At 39.4% G+C, this 23,831-nt stretch overlaps 2 protein-coding genes across 2 annotated transcripts in view; both read right to left on the bottom strand.

The window, feature by feature from the left end:
* The window catches only part of ankrd55 (ankyrin repeat domain 55), a gene marked incomplete at both ends in the record, with an annotated part of 32,894 nt that extends 31,208 nt beyond the window's left edge, over nt 1-1,686 (bottom strand). Inside the window, one exon of the mRNA XM_080419436.1 lies at nt 1,647-1,686. Coding sequence (XP_080275562.1) covers nt 1,647-1,686 — 40 coding nt within the window. The remainder of the gene's footprint in view (nt 1-1,646) is intronic.
* A 59-nt stretch (nt 1,687-1,745) lies between these two features.
* On the bottom strand, nt 1,746-22,419 carry LOC308078317 (galactose-specific lectin nattectin-like; the record flags this gene model as incomplete). Its single annotated transcript, XM_080419435.1, has 7 exons — nt 22,391-22,419; nt 22,107-22,233; nt 21,765-21,874; nt 21,228-21,362; nt 20,092-20,200; nt 15,879-15,995; nt 1,746-1,867 (listed from the first exon to the last, which is right to left on the bottom strand). The coding sequence occupies exons 2-7, from the start codon at nt 22,198-22,200 to the stop codon at nt 1,746-1,748; spliced, it is 687 nt and encodes a 228-aa protein (XP_080275561.1). The 5' UTR covers nt 22,201-22,233; nt 22,391-22,419.
* Nucleotides 22,420-23,831: the final 1,412 nt, after the last annotated feature.

Raw genomic sequence — 23,831 nt, 5'->3', positions numbered from 1 at the left:
ATTGGATCACTGATTCGGCCTTTAATCTGTTAAATCAATTTAGGAGATTAAGTCACAGATCACTGACAGACGGCTTACAAATAACTGGAATTTGAAAATAAAGGAAATGCAAGGCTTTTAAGTCAAGAAAAAAAATCATTCGGTGTGTACTTCAAATGAATGATCAGTTGTTGTTATTTTGCATGTATGTCTAAATCAGTGGTTCTCAAACACTGGGTCAGGACCCGTTTGTGGATCATGGTTTTCACTATTTCAAAAAAATGTTTTAAATAATTTTAATAAATAATGGTTTTGGACATAGAGTACAAGATTTCCACCCAAGAGCAACAATATCAAATTGGGGGTCCTTGAAATAAAAGAAAGGTTTAAAATCACTGGTCTCCCATGTTAACATATACATTTATCATGTGGTATAAACATAAGTATGTGTATAAAGCAATAGGCTATTAACCACTTGAACCTCCACGTTGTGAGCTCTGTAGATGTGTAGATTCACTGTGGTCAAGGAGTGGTTGAGACAAGAGCTCCACTTCTTGACCACATGTGACAAATAAGAGAGGAATACTACCCCAAATTCATGAAAATTACACAAAATAAAGATCCCCTACTTATTAGGTGAGAGAGCCGAATGTTCAGGGTTGGCAGCAAAATATGTTGCACCCTACCACAACATGAGGGACAATAGGTGATACCATAGTCTACTACAGTTGATTAACTTATCTTATCTGTATTATTTGTTCTTAGTATTATTATTATTTTGTATCATGGGCTACCGTATGTCGTTAATGCTTTGGCAGTATAAGAATTGCTTGTCATGCCAACGAATCATATTTGAATTGAATTGAAATTGTAGACTTGGTGTGGCGGGAAAAGGAAATAAAGGAGGGGCCTAGTACACAGCCCTGGGGGACACCCAACGCTCAATGAATTATAATAACGGCTTTAACCCATTCAATGCGGGAACGCATCTCTGTCATTTTAGATTTATTTGGCTATTCAAATAGCAGATATACAAGCGCGGCACTGAGCTTGTAGATCTGCTATTTTTGAAAAATCTTTGAATCTGCAAATCTTTGAATATAGGCCTATGTATTTTTAAAGCGAACATTTGTTACTCAAATCTTTGCTTCCGCGGGGTCCCTGGAACAAAACATTTTACAAAGTTTCGCTTTAAAAATATATATATTCAGAGCTTTGCACACATTTTCAAGATTTTTCAAAAAATAGCAGATCTACAAGCTCATAGCGCAGCAGTCGGTGCCACGCTATGAGCTTGTATATCTGCTATTTTCGAATAGCCAAATAAATCTAAAAATGACACATGATGCGTTCCCCGATTGAAGGGGTTAAGGGGTTAAAAAAAAAAAACAAGCGTCTCCTCCGCTCACCAGGTATACCAGAGGCTAAAGTACACAGGGTTCCCATGGCAACGGGAGGCAACTCCATCCTCCATCCCCCACCCCCCTGCCATAATGTACGTGTACGCTGCTATTGTGCCGTGCCTGGGTCCATATTGTTCTGTGTGTGTGTGTGTGTGTGTGTGTGTGTGTGTGTGTGTGTGTGTGTGTGTGTGTGTGTGTGTGTGTATGTGTGTGCACTGGCTGAGGGTGTGGGCTGTTCTTTTCTCTTTTTTTGAAGGGTCTTACCTTTGTGGTGGTCAAACACAGACGAGTTGCTGAGCTCCATCCCCGACGGCGTCGTGTGAGCAACATGCAACAAACAAATAATACTACCAAGACGCTTCTTTATCTGAAAGGCTGGCCGGCCGCTATATGCGCCACACTGACGGCCATCCTTATGGGGTTCTTCTCTCCTCTTCTCTCTTCTCCTTCTCCTCCCGTCTGCTTTCCACCGCTGGCTTGAATGACTACTCATCCATTGTACACATCACAACAGGGGAGGGGAGGGGAGGGAGAGGGAGAGGGAGAGGGAGAGGGAGAGGGAGAGAGGGAGGGAGAGAGGGAGAGGGAGAGGGAGAGCGAGAGCGAGGGAGGGAGGAGAGAGAGAGAGAGAGAGAGAGAGAGAGAGAGAGATATGAGACAGAAAGTGAGATTGATTGGTGGTTGTAGATCTCAGAATGTTACAATGGAAGCTTCCTGCCTCCCCATGTTTTCCTTTTTTTTTACCACAGATCATTGACATGATGAGACAGAGGAGAGAGAGAGAGAGGGTTCAGGGTTGGGGGCGGGGGGGACTCCGGTGTTTGAGTGGGGTATTCCCACTCAAACACTGCATCCTGCCTACCGAATCGAAAGTTTGGATATTCTTTTTTAGGCCAATGGAAATATAGCAGAGAAAATAATAATACAATTTCTAACTTCAGATTGGGCAGGCAGCCTACAACCCACCTACCTCCACAGTAGCCCACTGCTCGTTGTGTTCGTGCAATCTAGCGGTGTTTCACGTTCACGATTATTAATCGCGAAATAGGCTCTATGCACAGCAGCCATATTGGACAGAAATTGGGCCCCTTCCTCGCTTCCTTCACAGGTGTTACCAATGATACTAATGAAGGATCTGTTCCATTTAGTGTAGCACAGTGGTTCTCAAACTTTTTAATTTCAAGGACCCCCATAACTTACACCCCCTCAAGGAACCACTTGAGACTAGTGTTTCTAGTGAGCCAACATGCACAACATCAGCACCCTGACTCTGTTTGACCAGAATGGAACAGAGCCTTCATTAGTATCATTGGTAACACCTTTGAAGGAAGTAAGAAGAGGCCCAATTTCTCTCCAAAAAGGCTGCTGTACATCAGGCGCGTATCGTCATTGGGGCCAACGAGGCCATGGCCCGGTCTGTAAACCCAGCTTGTCCCTGTGTAGGGGCAAGATCCGCCAGGGGAAAAAAACTAAAAATCAACATTAGCAGCTCTCACCCTATTCTGTTGTAGCCGACCACAGAAAGTCGCCTTTGTTTTCAAATGGGGCTCATTTGCATTCGGACGAATTGTTAATGAGTGGCCATTAAAAACCAGTTTAGCCGTCAAACCGGTTCTGGCCCGGTTCTGGCCCGGTCAACGTTAGAATCCACCAAACGCCACTGCTGTGCATAGAGCCTACACACACTGGTCCTGAGGTTAGCTCTGGACTTGGACGGCTTTTTACTGTCTACACCAAATCTCTTCGCCCCAAATAGCAGATCTTCGCGCTCACGACGCGTAGATTTGCTATGTTTGCCTAATGTTCCCCCCAGCATATGGATGCTGGAGTGTTGTACATTATTTTCCACCTGTAATGACATGTAATGCCCAACATATAGGGACGTTAGGGTTCATGTGTTGAACGACGTGTTGGCGTTCTGTTGACATCTTCCAAATGGCGGTCAGTTAGACCAGTGGCTCTCAAATTTTCAGGCCATGACCCCCCAAAATAATCCTATTTGAACTGGGGACCCCCCACCCTGACAAGCACTTGTAATTGTAGTTGAGGCATTACATTTTGTTAATCTCGGTTCTACAGATAAATACTGTCAAAATAGCTATTTTCACAATCTATGCCTCTTTCTTAGGTAATATTTGACAATTAGGCCAATGTTTGACAATTTGTTATAGTATAGTTTGTTGATTACTTTTGACGCAGTAATTGTTATGTCTCGCTCCCCCTTGCCTCCACATCCTGGTGCTGTGGCCTCTCTGTCCTCGTCAGCACCACCAGAGGGCTCTACAGCACACTCTCAGCACACCTGCCTCCAGTTCCCAATCTCCTCACCTGCCCAGCGTTGGCAATAACCCCCAGAGGCTATAGGAGTCTGGCCTGCATGCAGCTCAGCGTTGGATCTTAACCTTTTCTGCCCCAGAGCCCTCAGCCACTATATGACCCCCAAGATGCCTTTGAGGCGAAAAAGCATTCCGAGCACGTCACAGAAGAAGCCAAATACCTTGACGAAGAGTGTTGTGAATTCCTGGGCTGACATCGTGAAGTTTGGCCGGAAAAGGTCTCAAGTGATAAGAAAGCATCCGCCCAAATGAAGAAGAAGAAGGCTGTTCAGACTCCTGCCAAACATGTAAAGAACTATGCCAGCACTGGTCATGCAGATTCACCTGTAAGCATTGTTGTGGGCAGAGCTCATAAACATGTGCAGCCTACTGGTGCTGCCCCAAGACTAGTCCACAACATTGTCCTTCTCAAGAACAGATTTTTTTAGTATAGCTTGCCTGACTAGTTTCCCAGTTTACTTTAGTTTCCCCAGCTCTTAGCCTGTTCACTTTACACAGTGGCAGCGCACACCTTCCTTGTGAATGTGTCACCGACCCCTGCTTCTCCTCTCCTCTCCAGTTTCCCGGGATCCCGAGCTGAGACGGAGCAGCCAGCGGAGCCCACACCCCTCTTCCCCCCGTTGTTGGTTACCCTTTTGTTAATAAGCTCGCCCGGGTGGGCTTTAATCATCCAACAGTAATGGTCTTATTTTTTGGGGCATATTTGTTTTTGTTCTTTAATCTCAATTCATTCTCAATTTCTTTTTACATTCTTAAAAGGTCCCTTGACTGTTGAGAAAACAATGTTACACATTTGGTCCCGACTCACAGTTTAAGAACCACTCAGTTAGAGTAAAGTTATTGTGTATTCTACATAATGATGTCATCGTGCAATGACATCGCAATGTCAACATCACAACCATGTCCTTTAAATCGAATTGTCAAATGTATTTTAGCACATTTTACCAAGAAATCCACCTGCCTGAAGTAAGAGTGTCTGTGTAGCGTTTGAGGGATTTATAGAACCTTCCTGGACTCTGGTTTTGCTCAGCCTACTGGCAATCTACTTATAGTAGGGAGATCAACAGTCATTGGCTTCCTTGATTGGCCAACCTATGCAACTCAACCAAGCTTTTTGGATTGGTCACACTTTGCGTGACATTTGTGCCACAGCACCAATAAGCAGTAGTGCACCACAATAGGACTGCAGGCTTTCACAGAGAAGGGATTGATAACTTGAATTCGGTCGATGGTGCGAGAGATGTTCTTGTGGACGGTGCATCCGAATGGAGCACCAAAAGGATTTGATCATCCTCCTGTTGCGGTGGAGCACAAAGTCTACAAGTGGAAGAGGAGAGGATCCCCTGGAGATTCCCTCCAGAGGTCAACACCACACAGCTGTGCGTCTACATCTGGGGAGGTGATTTTTACTGCAACGTACTTCATGCATTTGATGTCGACAGACACAGATGATCTCAACAAGATCTGCATCTGGCTCTCTGACAACAAACTTTCATTACACCTGGGTAAAACTGAATCCATCCTCTTTGGGTCCAGTCCTAACCTTAGCAAGGCAGAGAGTTTCACGATCAAAGTGGGTGATGATGTCATCAAAAGAAAGGATGAAATTACCTACCTGGGCTCCATCTTGGAGGCAAACCTCTCTGGTAACAAAAACGTCGAAAAAGTGATCAAAAATGTCAACCAAACAACACGCTATTTGTGGAGGATTGATCGTCTAGTCAGCCAGAATACTCTGAAGATTCTTGCAGGGGCCCTCATTCAAGGTCATTATGATTATGCATGCACTTCATGGTATCACAACACCTCCAAGGCCTTAAAAACAAGGCTCCAAACATCCCAAAACAAACTTGTAAGGCTACTTCATGGCCTCAATCACAAAACCCATCTAACCCCTGCTCATTTTGCTAGGATTGGATGGCTTAGGGTTGAGGACAGAGTACAGCAACTTGCTATGGGCCTGGTCTTCAAGATACACCACAACATTGGGATCCCCCTGTATTTGTCAAAATACTTCCAAAATGTTAATGAAGTCCATGATCATAACACCAGAGGCAGCTCCACAAATCATGTTCAACCCAGATTTGGCTCAACTAATGGAATGAACTCGTTCTCATGCTATTCATCAAAAATGTGGAATGCCCTACCAAAAGGAGTGTAAAACCCTACTCACTTTCAAAACTGCCCTAAAGATACACCTTCAGGAGGCTGCAATTCGAAAATGGCCCCTGTCTAAGTCTTAACCTACCCCCCCTACCCCCCCCCCTCTTTCATTTTCCTCTTTTGTATATATATTTTTTCTCTCTTCATACCAGTAACCTGAAAGCTGATTGTATGACATTCTGTATAGTAGTGTGTATATCTGTCTGTCTCTTATGTCATCATGATTTGTGTGCATGGGGTTCTCATCAACTCATTCACTGCCAGAACTTTATTTTTTTTGCGTTTGCCCACTGCCAGAGATTTTTCATTGAAAAAAAAAAAGTACTCCGGAGCCAAGATACAAAATGTTTAAGTTAAGTTAACAAGGAAGTGGATGGGAGTCTAGATCTTCAAAAAAATCATATCTCCTTGGTCTTTGGGTTAAAATAAATAATAATAATAATTAAAAATATATATATATATATATATATATTTTCTTTTTTTTTAGAAAAAAATAAAAGTTGTTTTAGTCGTTCTTGGCAGGGAATGAGTTAAACAAGCTGCGGGAAGGTCAATAGGCTACATGGAGGATGTACTCGGCTGACTGGAAGCACTAATTACATCTTCAAGATGAACACCACCACAATGGCCTGAGGCACAACACCAGAGGCACGCCGCCACCTGCTTCATTATTGCAATCCGCCACCATCATCGGTACAAAGATGTTTGTATTTGGGGGGCTTTAGGGTCCAGGACAACATCAGAGTGTTTGACACAGAGACCAACTGCTGGCTGAACACGCCTTCTGCACAGTTTCTTTCAGAACGACAGTGGCAACATTCAGCATTTGCCCACAATGGAGAGCTCACACACCACTCACGCATGCATGGTGGGAGATTGTATCCTCGAAGGCTACATCTTAGACTTAAGTCCTAGTCTGAAGACATTATGCTAGCTAGCAGTCCGATCTGGAGCAGTCGGAACTCCCACACAACATCAGGTGGGAACTGGCAGCCATGACAAAAGAAACACAAGAACAGTGACTGTCTGACTTAAAAAGTGTTTAAGACAGTCTGAGCCGCCCGCCCACACACACACACACACACACGCACGCACACGCACACGCACACACACACACACACACACACACACACACACACAACAAAGAAAAACAAGAGTAGGCGGAGGCTGGAGGCTGTAGTATATCTTGAGGATGAGGATGGGAAAAACAAACCTGACCCACAGGTTGAGAAGCATCTCTCTCTCTCTCTCTCTCTCTCTCTCTCTCTCTCTCTCTCTCTCTGCAAGCAGTCACGCTGAATTCCAGTCGACATTGAGTAGCAGAGACAATAACCTACTACATATTACTAATACTATGTGCCCAATAGTGCGTGCCAACGTCTCGTCACCACGGGGGGCGTGGCATAGTAGCTGCAGACATACTTGGGGGGAGCAATGTTAAGTCAACCTGGTTTATACCCCACAAAGATGTCCGCGCTACCAAATGACACTTGTTGACGCCCCTTCAGGATTTTTCTTTGGTACACAGACAGCCAGCGGTAGCCATACATGTCCATGCTCTCCTGCGGAGGGGACTCATTGGGACTTAAAAAAAAGTTGTAACGCTTGCTTGTAGGCCTACTCACCCAATAATTAACTTGGGGTCAGCTAATTGTCCTCTAGTTTCATATCCATTTGACGTTTAAAGGGCAGAAAACGTGCATTTAGTAAATCTCCACTTATCTCCACTTTCCCACGAGATTAAGACGTACTTCATTCTCTCCACTTCTCCAGTGAGCACACATGGTATGGGGTGCACCATTGACAGGTGCTTTGATGTTGGTGCGGACACGTTGTGTTGCGCAAGCCTGCAAGCAAGACTGCAGGTGCAACCTATTAGGCTAATCATGCATTGTGTTAAAATCATGACACTATAACCAAATAAATTCAGAAAAGATTGGATCCTATCTAGAGTATACATGTTTTTTATTTACATTATTATGGAGAAATAGTTGCCACGGGCATAGTCTCACTACGGACATGAATGTCCGTGTACGGACATGTTGACGTGTCTCTGAGACACAGGGAGACTTGTGTAGTTTCTTTAAAATAATGACCTTTTTTTGTCTTCTATTTTTCCAAACAATTTTACAAACAATAATTCTGGTCCAAAAAAATGCATGTCATCAAAATAAAGGGACTGAACAGAACTTAAAGGTAGGGTAAGTGATATTTATTGGTATATATAATTTTTTTGTTAAAAAGGTTCAAGTACTATATTCTGATAGTAATCATTGTTACAGAGCAATTGTTCGGTCTCAGGGGTCTCTCCAGCTCTTTAGTAAACATAATATAGTACATTTTCAGGTAGGTGACACATTTTAAGCCAATCAGGAGAGAGCACTGAAAATGCATTTTCTGTTTAATAAAGAGCTGGAGAGACATGGGAGACTCCTTTTACTGAACAAGCACTCTATAGCAATGAGTATTATCAGAATATAGAGCTATTTAACACTTATTTTAACCTAAGTAGCCTAAATCACTTACCCTACCTTTAACTTCACAGGCCTGCCATGTCAACTCCAGCACTCATCCGAACTGATAACGGATAAGAAAATTAAATAAACTTTAATACAAATTACTCCTGATAAAGCAACTTGACCCTAACAATGGTTAACTAAATGTAGGCCTATATGAACTTCAATCAGTAACTTTTCCATCAAACTTGCAATAAACAGTATGTTAATCAAAGTAACTTCTGATAAAGCAACTTGATCGTAACAAAGGTTAACTAAATGTGTGTGCACCGCAATAAGTAACCTTTCCATACATGGACATGGCAAAGTGTCATCAGCGTGTCATAGCAAGGGGCGGAGTCAGCGATGAGGGAAAACATTGATTCACTCTCGTTAGTTACAATGGGAGTTGTGCGATTTTCAACTCAGATTTTAAAAAATAATAGATATTTTTAAATTAAATACTTTCCTTCCATTTGGGGAACAACAACACCATCATCATCCATAGTCTCTAATGTCGTTATGTCGTTACTCTTATGAACGTGTACCGTCTGTGGTGAAGTAAGTACACATTTTATTTGTAGAGCACTTCTCACAGAGAGAACTCACAAAGTGCTTTACATACAACAGAAATAAAAACACAGCATGAAACATTCTAATGATTAAAAACAACAAAAACACAAAAAAAATAAACTATTAGTCCAAGACAAATGCTTCTTTAGGCCTAAACAGTAGTGTTTTTAAGTGGTTCTTAAACATGTCTACAGACCTGTGGAAGCGCATTCCATACCTTGTTTTGTTTTTGACCTTTTTTTGTCCCACGGGCAAACTTCAGTTTTCAGCTTCACCCGGCTAAGTGCTGCCCGGAGCGTGGAAGGGGGGGCAGTTAGGGGTTAAGTATCCTGCTCAGGGACTCTTCAAGGCAGGCAGGCTCTCTAACCATTCCACTAGGCCGCCCAACCTGGTACGAGGAATGACCAATAAATACACCCTGGACAGCTGACCTTAGGGTCCTGCTGGGCACATAATATCGTTAAAAGTACTCTTTATGCAGAATGTCTCGTTTCACAAGGTAAATATATCATATATATATATATATATCAAATGTATTAAAATCTTTTGAAAATAGCCAATCTACAATGTGAGCTTATAGATTGACTATTTTCAAATAGCCAAGTTTAAATAGGGCTGAAGAGGTTAATGTATGTTTTGTAATAATAATTCAAATCTACAAAGTAACTAGTAACTAAAGTTTTCAAACAATTGTAGTGGAGTAAAAGTACAATATTTGCCTCTGAGATGTAGTGGAGTAGAAGTAAAAGTATTGGAAATTGGAAATACTCGAGTAAAGTACAAATACCTCAAAATTGTACTTAAGTACAGTACTTGAGTACATGTACTTAGTTACTTTCCACTACTGGCGCCAAGGCCAGGACTGCAATCATGTTCTCATGTTCTTTGTGAACAAGGTTGACAGTGTTAGGGTAGGCATAGTCTCGTGTGGCCAGACTGTTGCCTCCCACAATTTTCAAATGTTTCCGGTCATACAGTCTGGGGAGCTCTGATCATGATTAAAATATCGACCGGATGTGAAGAATCCTCCCCACTTTCATTTCGTCTTTACAGTCCCGCACATTTATCCTAATATAAATCCAAAATCACCAAAGCATATATAGCTTGCTGAGCAGAAATGGAAATTAGTAAAATGTAAAGATATTTTTTTTAATATATTTTCATGAACGGAAGTGCCAGCTTCCTCTCTCGGATTTCGGGAGGTGTAGTTCCATATGCATTCGGAGATTGTGGAATAGTTGTCTGGGAAGGCATAACCCCCATCTACCCTCCCACCCTACCTGTCTGTCCCAACCACCAGTCAATCCTGGACTCTGTTTTTATCTAATTCCCTTCATGATTGTGACTTAAACGTGCTAGTGAGCAGTATGAACACATCCCCCAGTCCATTAGACATTATTCCAACTTCTCTCCTGAAAGATGTTTTTGGCTGTATTGCTCCTGTTTGCTCAACATCCTCAATTGCTCACAGGTCTCAGGCTGTGTCCCCTCCCATTTTTAGAAGAAAAAAGCCTGGATTAGACCCCTCACTATCCAGCAAATGTCAGCCTATTTCGAAGCTACCTTTTATTTAAAAAATGTTAGAAAACAATTGTCGCTAACACTTCATGTGTAGTGGCCTCCAGTTCACTGATATTGGGTTTGCGTTCTGCAACCACTGTCTTAGATATTTTTAACTGGACCTTTTCAAGGACAGTGGGTGTATTACAAGCTTACTCTGATTGACTCATGAACGTCAATATTTAGGATGTCATTGTCACAAGTTTCATTTAGATAGACGTAGACCTGTGGTTCTCAACATGGGGCTTGGGAACCCCCCCAGGGGTCCTTGAGGGGGTTCCAGGGGGTCTCCAGCTAAATTATTGATGGTTAGTTACTCTGAGAGTGTATAAATGGAACCAAATGGACACTACAGGTCTGTAACTCCAGTGGTGGAAAAGGTACTCAAATTCTTTACTTAAGTAAAAGTACCAATACTGCAATATAAAAAATACTCTGTTACAAGTAAAAGTCCAGAATTCAAAATATACTTGAGTAAAAGTACAAAAGTATTGGCATCAAAATGTACTTAAAGTATCAAAAGTAAAAGTACTAAATATCGTTGCCTTGCTAAACTAATGGCCTATGTCATTTCTTTTTTAAGTTTTTCAGGAGAAAAAACAACAAACTGATCCAAAACAAAACTATATGATATTTCTTAATCATTTCACCCAAAATGTTTATAACAAATTATGACCATTAAAATTAAAATAACACTGTCTGTCAGTTATGTAACATAAGAGATTTAAATAGGATTAAATCTGACTTAGGCCAAAGAAGAAAATTTAAATGGCCTAAATCAGTAAATAATTTGGCCTAAGTCACAAAACCATGTGACTTAGGCCAAAAAGAAAGCCTATTTTGGCCTAAGTCACACTAGGGAGGGAACAGCATGATCCTTTTCAATTAGGAGGTAGACGATTTTACCAGAGGTGGCCAGTGTCATGAGGAGCTAGCTGACTTAGGCAAAAATATAATTTTCCTCAAAAAATGACTTAGGCTATTAGTTTAGCAAGGTGACGATATTTGAAAATAGCAGATCTACAAGCTCACAATGCGTCGCGATGCAACGCGTTGTGAGCTTGTAGATTGGCTATTTTCAAATAGCCTATAAAATATTTAGGGCTGAAGTGGTTAATGTATGTTTTATAATGTAATAATTTATATCTGAAAAGTAACTAACTAAAGTTTTCAAATAAATGTAGTGGAGTAAAAGTACAATATTTGCCTCTGAGATGTAGTGGAGTAGAAGTAAAAGTATAGACAATTGGATATACTCAAGTAAAGTACAATTACCTCAAAATTGTACTTAAGTACAGTACTTAAGTAAATGTACTTTCCACCACTGTGTAACTCTGAAGGCGTGTTCCCACAGAAAGATACAATATTTGTTCGAGTGGCACAATTACATACAGAGTCAATGCAACAAAGTCACTTGGTGCTACGTTGCATAACAGCCTTGTTATAATGGTAACTTTGCTCCAGATGTAAAATCCCAACTGAGGTGACATTCACTTCCCCCTCCAACGCTGACCAGCGTGACTAAAGTGGAGTGATTAAGCGACTACAAAGATATTTTATATTTTGGTGGGAATGCACCTTGAGACATGGAGGAGGGTCCATTTGGTTCCGTATGTACAGTCTCAAAGTTATGGGGGTCTGTGGCCTAATGTATACCCAGTGGTGTAAAGTAACTAAGTACATTTACTCAAGTACTGTACTTAAGTACAATTTTGAGGTACTTTTACTTTGCTGGAGTATGTCCAATTGTCTATACTTTTACTTCTACTCCACTACATCTCAGAGGCAAATATTGTACTCTTACTCCACTACAATTATTTGAAAACTTTAGTTACGAGTTACTTTTCAGATATAAATCATGACATTATAAAACGTACATTAACCACTTTATCCCTATTTTATACATAGGCTATTTGAAAATAGCAGATCTACAAGCTCACAACGCGTTGCATGGCGACGCGTTGTGAGCTTGTAGATCGGCTATTTTCAAACATTTTAGTACTTTTACTTTTGGTACTTTAAGTACCTTTTGATACCAATACTTTTGTACTTTTACTCAAGTAAATTTTGAATTCCGGACTTTTCCGGAGTACTTCTACATTGCAGAGCACATCGAAAACAGTTGAGTACTTTTTCCACCACTGTGTATACCAAACAAGGGGTCCTTGACTTTAAAGAAAAAGAATAAAGTCTGCACACTGGTAGATGCAAAAAGCTCCAAAATGTATTGCTCGTCAACGTTTCGGCCTGTTCAGGCCTTCATCAGGACATATATAGTGGAAAAGGGCATACACAGAGGTTTTTATAGGTACTACTATGCAATGATAGGCTTCCCCAATAGGGCAAGTGAGGTCACATGCAGCCAACTCAATCAGGAGGTTGGCTAATACATAAAGACAAGAATATCTGGAGATAAACAGTGTGTACCCATCCCAAGATCCAAGAATAGCAATAAACAAAAATACATTTAAAGTTTCCCAAGATTAATACATTTAGTTATAAATATATAGAATAGGTACTCAAAAAACACAGAACAAAGGGGGACACAGTGACATGCTGCAGCATAGGACATGAGATAGTAATGGTTTAAACAAGGTCTAAATAATAGGGGGGATCGCCACTAAATCCCTCAACAAAAGTATCATAATAATCTCAGGGAGATAAACAAAACAACGTCAGCTCTAAGAGCGTACTCTATTACAGGTGTTCTGAAGGTGTGTAAAAACACTAATAGACAGAAAACAAGTAAAGGCTAAACGATTGTATAAGGGAACAAGAGAACAACTAATGCAGGCCAAGGCTCAAGATCCCTGTAATTATCAATAAAAAACATGTCCTATACTGCTGCACCAGGAGGAAGGAAATCCTGTCACCGGCACCCTGAAGATCACAAAAAGAGAAAGGAGAAAGTAAGTCACTGCACCACAAACACATACAAATATTATAAGGCCTTCTAGGCAATGGCAGATAATTCAACATTAAGAATATTAAAAAGTAATAAGAGGTAAATACCCAGGTAAAATCAGAAGAGGGGAACCTAAAATATATATAAATAGGCCTAATAGGGGGGTTTACAGAAATGGCCTGATATCAAAAGATTCATTTAGACCTCTTTTCACTGTGTCCAAAGTGGAAATCCAAAAAGCTTCCCTTTTGAGGAGTAAACAATCAATGTCTCCCCCTCTGGGTGGCAATGTGACACGCTCAATGCCTATATATTTCAATGAAGAGATGCAGTGTTGGGCTTTATGAAAATGTACTGCCACTGGATTTCTAAAATCCAGTTCTAATGTCACTCCTGTGTTCTGAGATCCTCGTTTTCAGGGGTCTTAATGTTTTGCCAATATAAGCAAGCCCACATACACATTTGATCATGTAGATGATATTGGGTGTAGTTCAACTGATGACACCTCTGATCTTAAAACATTTACCTGTCACAGGGTGATTAAAAGTGTGACATTTATAAGTGAAACTGCATTGAGCGCATCTGCCGCATTTGTAATTGCCATCTGGAATGTTACTAAGAAAATGTGTGGGAGTTGCCTGACGTAAGTGTGACCTAACTAGTAGGTTCCTAAAATTTGGTGGTCTTTTATACACAATGCGGGGAGGGACTGTAAAAGACTAAGACCAAGAATAGGGTCAGAGTTTAAAATGTGCCAATGCCTCCTGATCAATTTTTCAAAGTGGTGACCCAGAGGAGAATATTGAACAAAACACTTGATGTGTTTTTCAGTTCTATCTGTTCTCTCTTTGGGTTTTAAACATTCCAGTTGAGTACATCTGTTGAATTGATCTGCAGCAGGTTGAATCCATTGTACTGGATAGCCACGCTGTTTAAAACGACACTCTAGGTCTTTAGCATGTACCTGGAAAGAGTCATCTTGACTGCAAATCCTGCGGATTCTTTTGAATTGGCCCATGGGGATACCTTTCTTTAGGGGTGTGGGATGGTAACTGTCACCATGTAGTAGGGCATTACGGTCAGTGGGCTTTCTGTACAAATTCATATTTAAAGAATTGTTTTCTTTGATGACCAGGATGTCAAGAAAATTCATACTCTTCTGATCAGAGGCTATGGTAAATTTCAAAAACTGACTGCTGTGGTTAAGGAAAACATGAAAAGCTGTCAGCTCAGCAGGGGACCCAGTCCAAATCAGAAAAACATCATCAATGTAGCGCTTCCATAGCTGTATATGTGACAGGAACGGATTGCAATTCGGATTCAAAATGAGATTGGCTTCAAGTAGCCCAACATAGAGGTTGGCATAGTTTGGGGCCATCTTACTACCCATGGCTGTGCCACATTTTTGTAAAAAAAACTCATTCTCAAACAAGAAAAAGTTTTTTGTGAGTACTACTTCAGTGAGCTCTTTGATGCATGTGGTACTCGGTATGCACTCCGTCCTCTGGTTAAGGAAAAATTCAATAGCTTCTAAGCCACCTTGGTGAGGAATGTTTGTATAGGCTCTCTACATCGAGTGTGACTAATAGTGAGTCGTTTTCTACAGTTTCTATGGTTTGTAGAACCTGAATAAAATCACTCGAGTCTCTCACATAAGAGGGAAGTGAGAGAACATGTGGCTTTAAAAAGTAGTCTACAAAAGATGATATATTTTATGTGAGAGAGCCAATTCCTGAAACAATGGGTCTACCAGGAGGAACAGTAGTTAATTTTTTGTGAATTTTGGGCAAAGTATAAATGACAGGTGTAACTGGACAGTCAACTCTCATATATTCATATTCACTCTTGCTGATATCCCCTGTATCAAAAAACTGTTTGAGTGTGCCATGAATGTGGTTTTTAAACCCTGGAGTCGGATTGACACTCAGTTTCTTGTAAAAAACCTCATTGGTAAGCTGAGCGTGTATTTCACCAACATAAGCGTCCCTGTCTAAAAGTACAATGGCACCCCCTTTGTCTGCAGATTGTACCACAATAGATGAGTCATCTTTAAGTTCCAGTAGTGCTTCACGCTGTAGTTTAGATAAGTTGTTAGTCACCTTGTGCTTCTGCTTATTTTTAAGAAGCTGGGAAACATCATTTTCCACCAATCTACAATACGTGTCAATAGAGGAATTTCTGTGCTTAGGTGGAATAAATGTGGATTGCTTTTTAAAGCGTTTTTTTAGGCCAACATTGGGCTCACTAGCAGCATCAGGGGCAGCCACTGGAAGCTGTGTATTATCTGAATGGATCTCGGATACATTAATGTCACCACTGGTATTACAGAAAAATTCTCTCAGTCTTAGATTACGAAAGAACTTGTGGAAATCAACTAGAGTTTCAAAGTCATTGCATTGAGTGGTGGGTACAAAAGAGAGTCCCTTACTGAGGGCTGAGATACAAGTGTCAGAGAGAGACCTACTTGACAGGTTAATCACGTTGCATTCCGTTTGCTGCTGCGGGTCCAGTAGGGTTCTCTCTGACTTCTTCCTCTGGCTCCTCCTGCACCTCTTCTTCCTCGAGGAGGACGCCCTGGGTCCTTTTGTGGAGTGCATACAGAGTACCACATGCATCAAAGAGCTCACTGAAGTAGTACTCACAAAAAACTTTTTCTTGTTTGAGAATGAGTTTTTTTTACAAAAATGTGGCACAGCCATGGGTAGTAAGATGGCCCCAAACTATGCCAACCTCTATGTTGGGCTACTTGAAGCCAATCTCATTTTGAATCCGAATTGCAATCCGTTCCTGTCACATATACAGCTATGGAAGCGCTACATTGATGATGTTTTTCTGATTTGGACTGGGTCCCCTGCTGAGCTGACAGCTTTTCATGTTTTCCTTAACCACAGCAGTCAGTTTTTGAAATTTACCATAGCCTCTGATCAGAAGAGTATGAATTTTCTTGACATCCTGGTCATCAAAGAAAACAATTCTTTAAATATGAATTTGTACAGAAAGCCCACTGACCGTAATGCCCTACTACATGGTGACAGTTACCATCCCACACCCCTAAAGAAAGGTATCCCCATGGGCCAATTCAAAAGAATCCGCAGGATTTGCAGTCAAGATGACTCTTTCCAGGTACATGCTAAAGACCTAGAGTGTCGTTTTAAACAGCGTGGCTATCCAGTACAATGGATTCAACCTGCTGCAGATCAATTCAACAGATGTACTCAACTGGAATGTTTAAAACCCAAAGAGAGAACAGATAGAACTGAAAAACACATCAAGTGTTTTGTTCAATATTCTCCTCTGGGTCACCACTTTGAAAAATTGATCAGGAGGCATTGGCACATTTTAAACTCTGACCCTATTCTTGGTCTTAGTCTTTTACAGTCCCTCCCCGCATTGTGTATAAAAGACCACCAAATTTGAGGAACCTACTAGTTAGGTCACACTTACGTCAGGCAACTCCCACACATTTTCTTAGTAACATTCCAGATGGCAATTACAAATGCGGCAGATGCGCTCAATGCAGTTTCACTTATAAATGTCACACTTTTAATCACCCTGTTACAGGTAAATGTTTTAAGATCAGAGGTGTCATCAGTTGAACTACACCCAATATCATCTACATGATCAAATGTGTATGTGGGCTTGCTTATATTGGCAAAACATTAAGACCCCTGAAAACGAGGATCTCAGAACACAGGAGTGACATTAGAACTGGATTTTAGAAATCCAGTGGCAGTACATTTTCATAAAGCCCAACACTGCATCTCTTCATTGAAATATATAGGCATTGAGCGTGTCACATTGCCACCCAGAGGGGGAGACATTGATTGTTTACTCCTCAAAAGGGAAGCTTTTTGGATTTCCACTTTGGACACAGTGAAAAGAGGTCTAAATGAATCTTTTGATATCAGGCCATTTCTGTAAACCCCCCTATTAGGCCTATTTATATATATTTTAGGTTCCCCTCTTCTGATTTTACCTGGGTATTTACCTCTTATTACTTTTTAATATTCTTAATGTTGAATTATCTGCCATTGCCTAGAAGGCCTTATAATATTTGTATGTGTTTGTGGTGCAGTGACTTACTTTCTCCTTTCTCTTTTTGTGATCTTCAGGGTGCCGGTGACAGGATTTCCTTCCTCCTGGTGCAGCAGTATAGGACATGTTTTTTATTGATAATTACAGGGATCTTGAGCCTTGGCCTGCATTAGTTGTTCTCTTGTTCCCTTATACAATCGTTTAGCCTTTACTTGTTTTCTGTCTATTAGTGTTTTTACACACCTTCAGAACACCTGTAATAGAGTACGCTCTTAGAGCTGACGTTGTTTTGTTTATCTCCCTGAGATTATTATGATACTTTTGTTGAGGGATTTAGTGGCGATCCCCCCTATTATTTAGACCTTGTTTAAACCATTACTATCTCATGTCCTATGCTGCAGCATGTCACTGTGTCCCCCTTTGTTCTGTGTTTTTTGAGTACCTATTCTATATATTTATAACTAAATGTATTAATCTTGGGAAACTTTAAATGTATTTTTGTTTATTGCTATTCTTGGATCTTGGGATGGGTACACACTGTTTATCTCCAGATATTCTTGTCTTTATGTATTAGCCAACCTCCTGATTGAGTTGGCTGCATGTGACCTCACTTGCCCTATTGGGGAAGCCTATCATTGCATAGTAGTACCTATAAAAACCTCTGTGTATGCCCTTTTCCACTATATATGTCCTGATGAAGGCCTGAACAGGCCGAAACGTTGACGAGCAATACATTTTGGAGCTTTTTGCATCTACCAGTGTGCAGACTTTATTCTTTTTCATTACACTTTGTTTGTCTAAGCACCTGGACTAACAGATGTGCGCGCACTATTCTTCATCCTTGACTTTAAAAACACTGGAATACACCTTCTAGCAGAATCCAGTACGCAATGTACAGGACATCAACATTGTCATATGAATGACTCTGAATATTTTTTTATTCTTTTATTGATGCAAGACATTGAAGTTATAAGCAGCTTAAATCAAACCATCTGTTCCATTCATGTTCCTCTCATTATCACCACAAGAGCTGATGTCACTGTTAATGTCACCACAACACCTGTTAATGTCACTTGTCTCTTCATTCCTTCAGTAGCGTTACAGCGATAGCAAAGCAGTATATTGGACATGAGTATATTTTTAGATATAGGAGTCACACACACGCGCGTGCACGCACGCACGCACACACAGACGCACGCACGCACACACACACACACACACACACACACACACACACACACACACACACACAGAGACAGACAGACATGCAATAATGTGTAATAGTGTGTATTTGTGCGTGCATGTGTGTAATCTCCTTGTTATTCACTGGGCTCCAGCTTGTTTTTTGCAGACGGAGGCACGTTTGACATTACAAACATCATCGTTCCAAAGGTTGGCACCTGTTATATAAATGCAAAGATAAAGTTGAGCATTAAAATTGTTTACAGACACATTAAGTATTATATTGAGTTGTTAAAGGCGTTATTAGTGATATGAAATTGTTTTGTTGAAAGGTTAACCCTTGCATTGTTTTAGAAACCTGCATACACTTTTGGTGTTAGCGGGTACAATTTTACCTGTGATTTAACTCAGCCCAAAATACAATTGATTTTATGGATAATGATGTTATCTAGCTATAATAGACTAATATTAGAAGAAAAATACGTTTTTTTACTTAAAAATTTTAATATTATTAAAAATAGTGACATCTGTGGGGTCAAAAGGGTAAAAATGTAGCTGCATACTATAGAAGGTAAAAAGTCATTTAATTTTCATAAACACAAACTTTATTTTACTCCTAATAACAAATGCAAATTGAGGACAAGTATATCTCACTCTCAAACATGTAAACATTGAATATTGACAATTTGGGGGGAATTGAGCCACACTTCTCTGTCGGGTCATATTTGACCCTTAACACCACAGATGTCACTTTTTTAATAAAGACCATCAGAATTAACTACAATAATTAATTAATAATTTTGTTGCGTTAAAATAGCTGTTTCTGAGGATATCATGAAGCCTTGTTCCAATAAAGAAATGTAAAGGGTACTTTTGACCTATTTAAACTTGAAAACGGGTCAAAAATTACCCTAACACAACGGAGGGGTTAAAGGTTAAGGTTGATGGGGTCGCCAAAAACATTCCCTCAGAATATGGGGTCGTGGTATAAAAAAGTTTGAGAACCCCTGCTCTAAAGCAATCATAGCCATCAGAATATAGAGCTATTAACATGTATACAAAAAAGAATAAATTAACTAATTCATAATATTTTTTGCATAATAAATATATATATATATATATATATATATATATATATATATATATATATATATATATATATATATATATATATATATATATATATATATATATATATATATATATATATATACACATTACTATTATTATTTTATTGAATTCAGACTGTTGAGACTTACTATAGTAATAGTATAGTCATGTTCATAGTCAATATATATATATATATATATATATATATATATATATATATATATATATATATATATATATATATATATATATATATATATATATATATATATATATGTTTATGTATTTATTTATTTATTTTTTATATCTTATTCTTATTATTTTATTCAATTCAGATTGTTGAGACTTACCTGACCGGTTCACAGCGAGGCAGTGCTGGTTTCCTTTTTTGCGAGGTTGTCCCTTGCCCCAGTCAGTGAAGGTCATTGGGCGACCGTCACTCCACAGCCAAACACCCGCCTAGATGACAATATAATAATAATAATAATAATAATAAATCAATACAATAGAACATGTCACCATTTAGAGTTCTCAACCGGCCTGAAACGTTAACACATCCATGAATGGACCGTAAATATAAAGACTCACCAGTCATCACTAGGCTACTGCAAAGATCCAATCAGAACTTCCACAGTGCATGGTTTCCACATTGTAAAAAAGTTAGCTTGAGCGAGCCCACTACTTATAATCCATTCATTCATCGGTTTGTTTTGCACAACAATCACGCACCTTTCTAGTCATTATTATTATCAAAAGAATAATGACTTAGGTGAAGTAAAAGTAGTCTTCATATATAAAAAAGAATTAGAGTAGACACTTTCTTACTCTTGTAATAAAGTGTCTAGTGAAAAGTCTACTCAACCACTGAGTTACTTCATAAGATCTGAGTTATTGTTTAAATAATCAGAATGTAATTGAAATGTGTAAAATATAAAGTGCTTGTCCAATAGAAGTAAACATAATTGTCTCTCTGAGTGAATTAAAGGTAGGGCAAGTGATTTTCTTTGGCTAAAATAAGTGTTAAATAGCTATTCTGACTCCTGTGACTGAACAAACACTCTATAGTAATGATTACTATCAAAATATAGAGCTTTAACCTTTTAACATTTAAAGCTTTTTGTTTTAACCAAAAAATATCACTTACCGAACCTTTAAGCAAATAGGACACGCATTTTAATAAAACATGGGTAACAATGAAAGGAACAAACATAATGTAACCAAATCGTTTGGAAAGGTTTGCTTTTACTCCATTACATTTGTAAAAAACTATAAATAAAATTACAAATTAAAAAGCCTTCAGAAATATACATCAAAACATTACTTAAGAAAATGCAACTGAGTAAATATAACTAATTAGGTCTCCCTCTGACAATGTCAGGACAATAGACACCATGTTGTGTTGTATAGTAGGTGTATGTTGACATTCAGGTACAGTATCAGTGTAATAGGAGGTAAAGTGTCATCAAACAGTGTATTGTTAGTGTACCTGTGTTGCATCGTAGCCTCCAATCCACGCGGCAGTCGTTGTACCAGTTGTGGAACGGATCAGGTCTTGAATGAATGTGTGCTCTGCTTTGCTCTGTATGGATGCAAGGTTTCCACCCTGCAACAAACACCCTTTCTACAGAACAGAATAAACAGAAGACAAAAAAGACTATCAGTCAAATAAGATAGATAGATAGATAGATAGATAGATAGATAGATAGATAGATAGATAGATAGATAGATAGATAGATAGATAGATAGATAGATAGATAGATAGATAGATAGGTAGATAGATAGATAGATAGATAGATAGATAGATAGATAGATAGATAGATAGATAGATAGATAGAAACATACATACATACATACATACATACATACATACATACATACGTACGTACATACGTACATACGTACATACGTACATACGTACGTACATACGTACATACGTACGTACGTACATACATACATAGACTGACAGATAGAGTAAAAGACAATGTTTTGTGTATTTCATAATATGTTTGTTCATTCTAATTACCTCTGCACGGGCCCAAGGCCTCCGTTTTCTGACAAATGTGTAACAGTTACCAAACAATTCATTCCATCCATTTGGGCATCTTGCCCATCTCTTGACGATCACATGCTCTCCTGAAAAGACAACAGACACTTGAAGTCAACTGTTTGAAAGCAGCAACAACAACTATGAAATCCTAGTCCATGCATGCATTTCCACACACCGTCAATGACTAAGCTCTCTCTCACTCTCACTCACACACACACGCACACGCACACGCACACACACACACACACACACACACACACACACACACACACACACACACACACACACACACACACACACACACACACACACACACACCTGCAGCAGGAGCAGCAGCATATGGCTTGCCATAGCAGCAGTCAGCCATCACAGCACCGAGAAGTAGAGACACGCTCAGCACCCTCATGTTCATGATGATGATGAAGATGACGAAGAAGATGATTTCCTTCAGTAAAAGAAACAGACATGTTAGAGATACTTCTGAAAGTCAACGGAGAGTAGAGGAGAGGAGAGGAGAGGAGAGGAGAGGAGAGGAGAGGAGAGGAGAGGAGAGGAGAGGAGAGGAGAGGAGAGGAGAGGAGAGGAGAGGAGAGGAGTCAAACCTTCAGTAGAATGATGTGTTGTGGTTCTTCCTGTGTTGAAGTGTTGAATATCAGAAACAGCAGCTCTTGTTGCTTATATACACTTCATGTGGGTGTGAAATTGTACACGCTTTCACATGATCAGAATACAGAGGGAATGCAGATGAGCAGGACATGTCAAAATTATCCCTGGTGTCTCTAAGCATGAGACATTTGACCTGCCAAGAGTTTATGCAAAACCTGTAATTATCTTGCTGGCGTTCTTTTAAGTCAGTGAATAAAGAGTATGATGTTGTAAACATAAACCTTGGTTCCATGACTGGATCTGATTACCGCTGCAGTAAGTTTCTAGTATCATGAACACACTTATAAGGCATTATAATCGGATCATAACCCTGTATAATCAGATTTATAAGAGCTCATAAATACTCATAATGCTTTATAACCATAACCATAACACATCATAAGGCCTTTTATAATGACTTATAAGTATCAAGTGTTATAATACTTCATAATTGCTGCCAAATTGGTAACAGTTTCTATGCATCCCAAATGAATTCTCATAGTTATAATCCATTATAATCAATTGATAATGCTTTCTTATCACTGTTATAATGTGTCATAACCATTATAATGCATTATTATAATGCATTATACTACGGTTATAAGTTATTATAAGTGGTCATTTGTTACTTTATGATCATTGTATAAGGCTTTATTATCACGTTTATAATGCCTTATTATCACTTGTAAGGCGTTATACTGTGATTATAAGTTATTATAAAGTGAACATTTGTGACATTATGATCATTTTATAAGGTGTTATTATTACATTTTTATCGCCTTTAAATCACTGTTATAATGCATTATAATTACTGTTATAATGCATTACACTATTATCATAAGTTATTATAAGTGGCTATTTGTTACTTTATGATCATTTAATAATGCTGTATAATAAAGTATAAAATGCCTTAAACTCACTGTTATAATGCATTTTAATCACTGTTATAATGCCTTATTATCACTTATAATGCATTATAACTGTCACGACTCTTTTCTGTTTTGGCCCCACAGTGGTGGAATGAACTTCCCACTGATGTTAGGACAGCAGAGTCACTGCCCATATTTCGCCGCAGGCTGAAAACCCACCTCTTCAGGAAACACTACCCTTCCTCTCTGCCTGACCTACTTGTTGTTAACTAGTTGTACGAACGCTTGTTTTCTATTGTTGTTGGATCTTGTTTAGTCGATACACTTATTTGTTTTAGCTCATGCTCATTTGATTTAGCTATTTTGTCTCATCTGTTTAAGGAAATAGGTAGCTGATATATTGCACTTTTACCTTAGCGCTAGGTATACTCTTGGTTGCTTGTTTTTGCAGAAAATGCACTAAAGACTTCTGGTGATTAGTAGTTTTCGTTCCCTACCTATGTTGAATACACTTATTGTAAGTCGCTTT

This window comes from Gymnoscopelus braueri, assembly GCF_963280865.1.
Source record: "Gymnoscopelus braueri genome assembly, chromosome: 22".
In the NCBI taxonomy this organism is placed as follows: domain Eukaryota; kingdom Metazoa; phylum Chordata; class Actinopteri; order Myctophiformes; family Myctophidae; genus Gymnoscopelus; species Gymnoscopelus braueri.
The sequence above is the reverse complement of the archived record's forward strand: the minus strand, read 5'-3'. Positions and strand labels throughout refer to the sequence as shown.